This window comes from Triticum urartu, chromosome 5A (genome assembly GCF_056163025.1).
Source record: "Triticum urartu cultivar PI428250 chromosome 5A, HENAU_Tu73, whole genome shotgun sequence".
NCBI classification, from domain to species: Eukaryota; Viridiplantae; Streptophyta; class Magnoliopsida; order Poales; family Poaceae; genus Triticum; species Triticum urartu.
This window is the reverse complement of record NC_141877.1, coordinates 622416495-622427793: the sequence shown is the minus strand read 5'-3', so window position 1 is coordinate 622427793 and position 11299 is coordinate 622416495. Positions and strand designations below refer to the sequence as shown.

Sequence of the window (11299 nt, the reverse complement as noted above, 5' to 3'; positions counted from 1 at the left end):
TCTTTTCTGACCAACTGACCCAGAGATGATCTTGACGAAAGCCGTCCATGACGGATAGATACTTTCAACTAGATTGCTCCCATGTTGTAGTCATGACCATTAACAGTATAGTTGCACGGAGGAGCTTGTCGCTCGGTCAACTTAGAAAATAATAAAGACCGCTGCAGCACATTGATGTCATCATGAGACATTGGCTTGTCAAAGAAAATGTGCCAAATCAAGAGGTCCTGTAATGCAACTACTTTAAGAATGATGGTGAACTTCTTAATATGGCCCTGATATATGCCCTTGTAGAGCATATGGACCATTCTTCCTTCGCTAGTGCATGTAATCAAGATATTCTAGCATACATAGACATCATCTTGCTTTCGAGAGTGCTATGAGCCTTTCGGTGTCTATGTCAATTGGTTCTCTCAAGTACTAAGGTCCAAACACCTCGACCACCGCAGTAGCAAATCTGACCATGGCGTCCGCACATGCGCTCTCAGACATCCGGAGGTACTCATCCCACAAATATCCGGCCGTGTCATTTACAAGCATCCGCCAACCGCAAATGCAACTATGCACTTTTGGTAATCAAAGAATCCAATTCTTCCCACGACATCCTTCTTCACTATGAAGTAGTCATCATAGGTCCAGACACCATTGTAGAGCGTGAGCGAACACATTTTTCCGCATCCGAAAGCACTGGAAAAAATTGTCCGCGAATAGGGCATCAGGGTCAAAGTGGTCATCCATCAACATCAAATGTCCTTGTGCCCTGTTTGGATTCAACACTCGATAACCCTTGATCAATCTGTTGAAATTGAGAACATGCCCTTCCGCATGCTCGAGGCATGCTCGACATCTACAAGGACAGATTGCATAGTCGTCGTTTCATGTGCATAAACCTCCTTGTCGGACGACTCATCGGACATCAGATGTCCTGCAAGTGCATATGACTTTGTATGAATTCCACATTAAGTAAGGTTTGCCGATTTAACAAGGAGCAAAAACGAAGGCAATATTATCCCCGTAACTATGTTGTCACTTATGTAGCTATGCTCACACCCAAACTGGAGTTTGGAAATAACTTACCCTAGTCAGTTGCTAGGATAAACGATAGGGAGAATTAATGCGACATTTTAGATGAGTAACGTTGGTCCATCACTCAAGAGAACCTGCACCGAGTGAGGGGTAATAAGGATTTTGGAGAGCGTCTCGGCGTGACTACTCACTCAAGTTCGAATACATGCTCGACGTCTGTTTGTCTTCATAGTTGTTCCATCGGAGTTTCTGGTGCCCTCGTATTCTATGTTGAGACGTGCCTTTGATCCATATGCTTACATGCTAGTTGTTGTTGGTCTATCATATGCGATTTGCTGTAATATTGTGATGATGCTAGTTAGGATTAAGCTTAACCGAAGACCCGCTAATTTATTAACAATTTGCTCATGAGTTTCCAGAAGAAAGAAAAATAGCCCTGCCGAAGCTCCGCCCCTACCTTTCAATAAAACTTAACAACCTAAATTGGAAGGACTTGCATTTTCTGCACCTAGTCCTTCCCCTGAACTTTAGCTCACTACACTTTTCCTTTTCTAAATCTTTCATCATTTTGCGTACCATCCAACTACATTTGCACATATATATTAATTCAAATCTTGATATTTCTAATGCACACATTTCATCAATAATTCAAATTCATTGTTTTTAAATTTTAATTCAAAAACAACATAGAGTCCACATGAGGCAATAATTCAAATAAAACATGATACGAAGCACAAGAATCAACTATGAATTTTCCACAGATGCTCAACAAGATCAGCTTGGAGTTAGTTATGAGCTTCTCAGTTCTCGATCATGTGATGTGTTGAGAGGAATCTCTGGATCTGTTTGACCAACTTGAAACACCACAACAACTCTCTGAACATCATTTCCTGCAGCTTCTTGGCCCGCTTCATAGTGAGATCTCTTGTGTCTTGCGATTGTTGAGTTGTCTTCACAAATCTAGTTATTAGTGGCGTGCAGGGTGTGCCCATTGGTGGTGTGCTCGGCGCACGCCACTACTACCTCGCCACTCGTAGTTACCGGTGGCATGCTCTCTGCAAACATACCACTGGTTCCTTCAATACTAGTGGTGTGTCACTATTCCTGAATGCTGCCAATAATATGTTTCTGCATTTAGAAAAATATACTAATATGAACTTATAAATGGTGTGCCAGAAGGGGCACACGCCGCTAGTAACCTACTCCCTCCGTAAAGTAATATAAGACCGTTTAGGTCACTGAGTATATATTAGTGGTGTGTGCATACATCACTAGTAAAAAAATCAGTATTAAAAGGAATATTACATTTATTAGATACATTTTGGCACGTTTTGCAAAAATCACACTATAAAATTGTAGATCCATATGCATAAACACTAACAGACCGTATACTTGTTGGTCCTTACAAATGGTGCCAAAAGGGGCACACGCCGCTAGTAACCTACTCCCTCCGTAAACTAATATAAGACAGTTTAGATCACTGAGTATATATAGTGGTGTGTGCATACATCACTAGTAAAAAAATCAGTATTAAAAGGTCCATATGCATAAACACTAACCGACCCTATACTTGTTGGTCCTTGTGAGAGCCAGGCGTAAAAAAAGTATGCCCTCCGAAATTCCTACACTTACTTTCTATCCAAACGAGATGTGCTGCGAGTGACCTGTCACCAAAAAATAAAAATCTTAGCAGAAGCTGCGGAAAGCGAATCGATCCCTGTCTACAAATGATCCCAACTTCCAGAAATTTGCATATGCGAAGCTTTAATTAACATTGTGCATGAAAGAAGCAAAAGTATTACACCTATGAACCCAGGTTTTACAACAGCTAGATTGGATGTTCTTGCTGACTTCTGCTAACAGGGTACTTAAATTTACCATGAGAGAGTGCCCTACTTCTACTTACATTTAGCCTAAACGGAGGCACTGAATATGCTACCAATCAGTATTGCCTCTCGATTTCCAAACATGCTAATATTGCCTGAATGTGAGATTCAGAAGCCCAGCTTGAAGATTCGTCTTGTCGGCAAGCCACTCCGGTGCAGTTCTCGGTTTGATGCTGGAAATCGCGTGGGATATTCTCCTTGATTGGCCACCAAAAATTAGAACATCCCCAGATTCAAGATCAATCTTTGAAGCCACATCATCTCTTATGCCAGGGTACAAGAATTCTGCACTGTCGCCCAACCAAAACGAAACAACAGGCAATTCCCTAACAAGGCTGGCTTCTGTTACATCCGTTTCCTGTCAAAAGACAAGACTATAAAGTACAGTCGATGGACATCAAAGACTAGTGGCAAGGCGAAAAACACGCTACTGGACGAAGCGGTTCCTTTGTACCTGACGAGGAACAATTGCCGAGATAATTGTGTCAAACCTAACAGTGCACATATCTGGTGACATTGGAGGAAGCTCTACCAAAGGATTGGAAGTACCCCCTCTTTGCTCCAGGAATTCATGGGAGGCTTCAATGGCATCTTCCACGAGCTTCTTGAATATTTTAGGGATATCTGGTTGAGCCCCATCAAGAGGACGCATATCTCCATAAGAGTTTGAATATTGATTCCATTTCTTCCCTAAGCGCATAAACTGTCTTGTGTTAACACCAAGACTACGACAAAGTTGGAAAATTTCAACCTGATACATGCAATAAATAAGCATCAGAGATGAATTCGGCGTATTTGAACACATACAAAAGAGAAGCACAATAATGCAATCAACCAACGAAATGTATATTTATGGCATATAGGAATTTTGAAACTGGTGCTACGCAAATTGCAGCGAAGTGTGCAGATCAGAGAGATTAGAAGTATAAAACTTCAGTCAAGAGCACGCACATTTTCACATGAAAGAACATAAACATGATAGAAATAACTTTTCATACCAACTGAAGAAGTTAACCTGAGAGAAAGAAAAAAAGAGCAAAATGTATAAATGTTAAACATGCCTGATCATTGGCATTTAAGAACTTCTTCAACAGAACCATCCCAGGTCTCAGATGTTGTAATGGAGCAGCATCGTTGTCGCAAACGCATGTATCAAATGGAGCAGGTGTGACGTTGAGTGACTCTTTGTATTGCCTGGGTCTGAGGTTCAGACATCCGGGTCGAAGATTTGCATCGAATGGAGCAGGTGTGATGTTGACTGACCCTTTGTAATTGTATTGCCTGAATGTGAGGTTCAGACGCCCGGATCGAAGATTTGCCCTGTCGGTCACCCAGAGCGCTGCACTTTCCGGTGCAATGCTGGAGACCCCATGGAATATGTGCCTTGATTGACCACCAAATAACAGAACATCACCAGATTCAAGTTTAATCTTTGAAGCCTTAGTATCATCATCTCTGACATCGCCATACAAGAATTCTGCAGTGTCGCCCAATGAAAAGGAAACAACAGGCAGTCCCTTGGCAAGGCTAGATTCCTGTTCATTATTGTCCTGTCAAGTGACACAAATCAATTAGGTCCAGCTAGTACAGCATACTACAAACAAATGTTTATTGAATTAATCTATGAGCGCCCAGTTCATCCAATAGATTGGTAGCAGAAAAATGAACCGTAATGATGCTAATGTATGGAAACATATTGTTAGAGAAAGCTTTTCTTTTATACCTGATGAAAACCTAACTTCCCGCTAGTGGTGTAGAAGTTAACAATGCAGATGTCCGGTGACATCACAGGAAGTTCTACAGCAGGATTGGTAGCTCCCTTGCCTCTTTGTTTTAAGAATTCATGGGAAGCTGCAATGGCATCTTTCACGTACTTAGTCAATTCTTCTGGTATCTTTGGTGGTTGAGCAGCATCAAAACGTCGTATATCCCCATATAAGCCTGAATCTGGATCCCAGTTCTTCCCTAAGCACATCATCCGTAGACTTAACTTAGCACCTTCTCTGTACCCAGGTTGATAAAATCCTCCTGGGCCAACACCAAGATCTCAACAATGCTTGATAATTTTAACCTGAGATGCAGAACGAAAGACCACTTTGATATATGCTTTCTGCATTGAATATGACTCAGGCATACTTGAACACAAGGTAAAGAGAAGCACAACGATAAAATCAGTAAAGGAAACATATGTTTTTGCTATCAGAATTCCAAGAAGTGTTGTGCAGGTTGCAGTAATGTGTGCAGAAAGACATTGGACGCATAACACTTCAGTAACGAGCAAGCAAAATTGTGGCAAGTGTTATGCAGGTTGCAGCAAAGTGTGCAGACAAGACATGGGACGCATAATACTTCAGTAATGAGCAAGCAAAATTCTGAAGGCATACAAGCAAAACAAATTGAATACTAATTTGAAAAAAATAGTTTTCTTTTGCGAGGCACATATTAATCATTCGAGCTAGGATAAAACTGAACGACTTAACATGCGATAATAAACAGAGCAAAATGCATAAATATAGACATACCTGATCATCCGGCTTTAAGAAGTTTTTCAATAGAACCATCCCAGGTCTCAAATGCTGCACTGGAGCAATGTTTGAAAGCTCCTTTGCACGGCGTTTCTCTCTATTGATCTCAAGGAGGCCGTGTTTGAGAATGACAGTGCCTTCGCTGTTACCCATGCATATATCAAATGGAGCAGCTCCTAAATCAGACCCCGCAGCTCCAGAGCCACTTGAAGCGCTCTTGGACTTTGGTGATTGAACTGGTGAATCAAGAGACTTCGGTAGACCTGGTATAACCATCTGCAGCATCGATTCTGTACTGCTAACTGAGGGAGAAGATGAACAGGGCCCTTCCTTTTGAGATTCCAAGGACCTTTCAGGACCCTATAAATATAGTTGATATTTATGTCTGTTAGAATGAAACAGGATAACAGTGATATCTCTAGAAGACCAGCAAAATGTGCAACCAATATAAGATACATAAATGTACTTAACTTCAGAAAAAAGCAGGCATGACTGTCAAGTGTCAAATTGAATTTCATCATGTCAATGCTCATAACCTTTTAATGGCCGATACAAGACTGAAAGTCTACAATTTCCCAATTGAAATGGGCGAGCAAACATACAATTCTACAGAGATTATGTAGAAAAGAGCAATACAAAGTGTAAGCAAAGCAATGGCACACGGTGCCGCGTTCTTTTATTCAGGTCCAGCAAATGAAACACACACAAAAACAAAATTTCCATGGCCACCCCACACTGCAAATGGGTGACTGTATTCATGTTGTTTGTTCAAAAGCAGAAAGTGTCTGATACTTCAACTGACAGACATAACAAAACCTCTATAAATAACTAAAATAGCATTTTCAGCGCAGCAAGGAAACCTCTGCAACTCTGACATTCTGCTAGCAGGTCCGGTGGTAGAGTTCCTCAGCCACCAATCCAGACCCTAATTCGAGGCCCCATCAGGGGCACCAATGCTGAGGAAGGAACGCTGCAATTCGATACTAATACTTCCGCGGTCGCAGAGGAAAAGATTCCTACAGTAATTTCGTACCAAACCAAAACCCACAACGGACCCGGTGCTGAAGCTGAGCTCTAACCGCCGCGCCAAACGAATGCCACGGCGCCGCGCATTCCGAAAACCCGGCACCACATCGCCCTCGGCAACCCGTGGCCGGCGGCGAGATGCGCGAGAACCCCAAACCCTAGCTCCATGGGAACGGCGGGCCGGAAAGACGAACAGAAACAAACCCCCGTTTGTTTGCGTTCGCCGGAAAAAAAGAAGACGAAAAAAGGGCTGGGGAAAGGAGGCACGTACGAACTCGCGCGAGGCCCGGGGCTTCTGCCGCCGGGAGGAGGAGGTGGCCAGCTTCCTTCCATCGCCGCCGCCGCCCTCCATGCGCGCAGTCGCGGAAGCGGAAAAGCAGGGGGCTCTGCTCTGCTCTGCCGTTTCGCCTTTCGTCTGGCTGGCGACTTGCACGTTGCCGCGAACAGGGAACGACGGTCGCCGTTACTATAAATCTGCTATTCTATTCATCCCTCATTTTAGCCAGGCCATTATCACCAACATCAAAAGTTTTTTTTTACGGGGGTAAAGGGAGTTTTATTACATATGAATAGAGTTACAGTCGAGGAGCCAAATGTCCTCGATACATGGTGGAACCGAACCAAGCCACACAGCCGTAGCTCGTTCGGACCGGCTATATTTCACCAGACAATCGGCAACTCTATTTTGAAGTCTACTAATCTTTTGTGGAAAAAACTCCCTACTACCAAGCAGATCTTTGATTTCCAGAACTATATGACCGTATCGCGAGTGAACCAACGCACCGTTAGTCAAGCTAGACAGGGCTTCCGAGGAGTCCGTTTGCACAACCACTGAGAGATCGGAGTGCTGCATGGCCAAGGCCATACCCTGCATGATCGCATGTAGCTCAGCTTCGAGTGGATCGTTGCAATGAAAGATATATCGATACGCGGCCATCAGAATCTCCCCTTTCTCGTTCCTAAGCACCATCCCTGCTGCAGCAGAGCCATCCTCTTGGAGAAACGACCCATCAACCGAGAGCGCCACGGTGCCCTGCGCTGGGGCTGGCCATGGAGCTGCAAGACGCTCCATCATGTACCTCGGCCTGTCCATATCCACAGTAATCATCTTCCCCTTTAGGATATCTTTAGTAGAGTAGCGGCCAGCTAACTTGATCGATTTGTAGTAGCTATCCAGGTACTCGACGGTAGACGACACCGGAGGGGCTGCCTTCCGATGGGTCATATCATTCTGCAACTGCCAAATCCTCCAAACAAGCAGGATGAGCAAATCACGGACATCTTCCGAGCACCTGGCCAGCAAGGAAACCAGCCATTCTTTCCCATCAGAGATGATAGCCTCGTCTCCAGGGAGTGGCCATCTTCGTCGCATATTTATCCATAAAATTCTTGCATGGGTGCAGGTTACTAATGCATGGAAAGAGTCCTCCACCTTAACACCACACAGCGGGCAGGTGGACGTCGTAGACAGGTGTCTATAGAATTTACATAGCTGTGTAGCTAGTGTACCCGTTGCACACCTCCAAGCCGTAATCTTCATCTTCTGAGGAACCTTGGACTTCCATATATAGTTCCAGCTTGATCGGTTCCCCTCCGGGTTGGTGCTAGATGCACCATTTGCAAAGGTATCGTTGTGTTCGTAAGTGGCCAGCTTGTAGGCACTTCTTACAATGAATTGTCCACTCTTTTCCGGGTGCCAAGACAGAAAATCATCACGTTGGCGCGGCGAGGGTCGGATTTTTAGAATGTGCTCAATATCCATATCCCAGAAAAAACTCCCTCAGCCGATCATACCTCCAAGCACCATTGTCATCAAGGAAATTAGAAACCCAGTTGAAACGACAGTTCCGTTTAGGAGTGATCGGACAGAATGAGTGAGGGCGCGGGATCCACGGATCATGCCATGTCCGGATCATTGTACCATTACCAACATGCCATAAGACCCCCTTCTTGATAAGCGCAAGGCCATGCAAAACTCCTTTCCACACCTCCGAACCGGAGTTCGGGAAGACTGTATCAACTAGCTGACCAGAGGGGTAATATTTAGCTTTCAGCAGATGCGCACATAAGCTATCCGGATTGTCGATAAGCCTCCGGGCCTGTTTGGCGAGCAAAGCCTGGTTAAAAGCCCTCATGTCCCGGAAACCCATGCCACCCATGGATTTCAGTAACCGTAGTCTGTCCCAGCTCATCCAAGCCATTTTCCTTTTGTCGTTCTCCACCCCCACCAGTATTGGCGAATCATACGAGTCAGGTCATCACACACTGAGTAGGGGATTTTGAAAATACTCATAAGATAGGTCGGAATGGCCTGAGCTACCGCCTTGATCAGAACTTCTTTGTTGCCAGAAGACATGTATTGCTCACTCCAGTCGACAAGAACTTTCCTTAGCCGTTCCTGTAATGACACAAACTTTCCCTTGTGCATCCTGCCTTCAGGTATCGGCAACCCCAAATATTTGGGCTCAAAAGCTTCCTGGGTAACTTCCAGAATATTTTTAACTTGCGTAGCAACAACTTGTTGGCACTGGTTTGAGAAGAGGATGGAACATTTGGACGGGTTTATCAGCTGACCAGTCGCCGTCGCAAACGTGTTCAACAAACCTTTCACTAACAGTGCCTACTGTTCTGTTGCCTGGAAGAACAGTAGGGAATCATCTGCAAACAGAAGGTGGGAAATTTCCGGTGCCCCCCTGCATATTCTTATCCCTTCAAGGCCATCTTGTTGCGTCGCCTTATGAATCAAGGAGGATAGAGCATCAGCAACAAACAAGAAGAGGAAGGGAGATAACGGGTCACCTTGACGGAGTCCTCTTGAGGGAGAAAAAGAATCCAACAGCTTTCCATTAAACTTCACCGCATACTTCATAGATGAAACACACGCCATGACACGGGAGATCCACACAGGAGAGAAACCCCATTTTGCCAAAGCCCGCTCCAAGAAATCCCAGTCCACACGATCGTAGGCCTTCGACAGGTCTAGTTTGTACGCACACAGCCCGGGGCCCGAGTGCCGTACAGATTGTATATGATTGATGCATTCGAAGGCAATCATCGAATTATCAGAGATCAAACGTCCTAGGATGAAAGCACTCTGGTTTTCAGATATAAGTTCTGTCAGAAGAGGCCGGACTCTGTTCACCAAACACTTGGAGACCACCTTATAAAGCACATTACACAGGCTAATAGGGCGAAAATCTTTCAGTTCCTGCGGGTGGGGAACTTTAGGAATAAGCACTATAGCTGTGTCGTTCACACCATCAGGCATCACACCAGATAAGAAGAACTGTTGAACTGCAGCAATAATCTCCGTTTTGACTAAACCCCAGTTGCGCTGGTAAAACCTGGCCGGGAGGCCATCGCAGCCCGGGGCTTTGAGGGGCCCGATCTGGAACAAAGCATCCGAGATTTCCTCCTCGGTGTAAGGTCTACATAGTGATTCATTCATCTCCACTGAAACTTTAGGCTGTATACAATCAAGAACCCCATCCGGTGAAAGGGTTGGGTCCTTAGTAAAGATCTCCTTGAAGTAGGAGGATGTCATTCTCTCCATATCTGACGGAACGTGACACCAAGAACCATCTTGCTTCTGCAACCGGCGTATGAGGTTTCTACGAGCTCGCCAGACAGCTCTTCTGTGCAGAAACTTGGTGTTCCGTTCCCCTTCCTTTAACCAATCAATACGAGACCGTTGGAGCCAAAGCATCTCCTCACGGTATAACAGCTCATCCAATTCGTTCATCTTTGCACGAATGACAGCATAGTCAGAACCCGTCATCTGTAACTCGTCAAGTTGTGATCACAGCTTCTCGATCTCCTTCAACACGTTACCAAACTTAATTTTACTCCACTCTTTTAAATCCTTAAGCACCTCCTTCAGGGATTTTGCTACCAAACCCAAGCTGCCAGGTTGTTTGTGTCTGTTCCACGCCCTGGCTAGCATGTCAGGTAAAGTATGGTCCCGTTCCCACATTATCTCATAGCGTAGAGTGGGTACCCGACGTCTCTCATCTTGCTGACCCTCCATCTGGATCAAGATGGGGCAGTGATCCGAACAGGGAGTGGCCAGATGGGTCACCTTCGCGGCGGGGAAAGAGTCCCGCCATGATTCATCAGCGCAAGCACGGTCCAGTCGGACCTGAACATTCCGATCCGCCCGCTGACCATTGTTGTAGGTGAAAGGATAATCTGAAAAGCCCAGGTCTTCCAACTCGCATCTTTCCAAGCAATCTCTAAACGCCACCATTTGAGCTTCAGACCGCGGCGTACCAGAGAGGTACTCATGTTGCCAAAGTGCCTCGTTAAAATCTCCGCACACCACCCATGGCTCCCGTGAGCTGGCCCTAAGCCCACATAGTTGCTCCCACATCCGATGACGATTCTCAACACGTGGCTCCCCATAAATAAAAGTTCCTCGCCAAGAAGTGCCCGAACCGCCATCTACTACCTTGACGTCAATAAAACGGCTGCAAGAATCTAGCACCGTCACTGTCAATGGCTCATCCCAGAATAGAGCCAAACCACCACTTCTTCCATCGCTACTCACACCATGAAAGCCTTTCAACCCGGGTCTCCAACATAGCTTTTCCACTTTAACATAATCCTGTCTAGTCTCACAGAGGAAGACTAGTTTGGGGAAGTTGGCTTTTGAGAGGGCTAAAACCTCACGAACTGTCCGGCGGTCCCCCCCCCCCCCGGCAGTTCCAGAACAGTATATTCATTGCGTCCGGCGGTCCTCCTCGCGGGAGGCCGCCGATATCTCATTTGTAATAAGCTCCTGTGACAGTCTGGCGTGTTTGCTGCTAGACGTACTGCTCGAAGGCGACGCAGCCTCCT

At 45.4% G+C, this 11299-nt stretch overlaps 1 protein-coding gene and 1 pseudogene across 2 annotated transcripts; both read right to left on the bottom strand.

The window, feature by feature from the left end:
• Nucleotides 1–2961: 2961 nt before the first annotated feature.
• Nucleotides 2962–6890, bottom strand: LOC125528193 (uncharacterized; annotated as a pseudogene). The gene is made up of 7 exons (XR_015603599.1): nt 6735–6890; nt 5435–5797; nt 4636–4983; nt 4166–4462; nt 4058–4084; nt 3367–3663; nt 2962–3270 (listed from the first exon to the last, which is right to left on the bottom strand). The product of XR_015603599.1 is annotated as an uncharacterized LOC125528193 (transcript).
• Nucleotides 6891–10262: 3372 nt separating this feature from the next.
• Nucleotides 10263–10832, bottom strand: LOC147973458 (uncharacterized). The gene has a single exon (XM_087524690.1). It carries the CDS (start codon nt 10830–10832, stop codon nt 10263–10265), a length of 570 nt encoding a protein of 189 aa, XP_087380816.1.
• Between the last annotated feature and the right edge of the window lie 467 nt (nt 10833–11299).

What these genes read in the sequence shown, in the direction of transcription:
- LOC147973458 (XM_087524690.1), bottom strand. Translation starts at nt 10,832, where the DNA reads ATGTGGGAGCAACTATGTGGGCTTAGGGCCAGCTCACGGGAGCCATGG.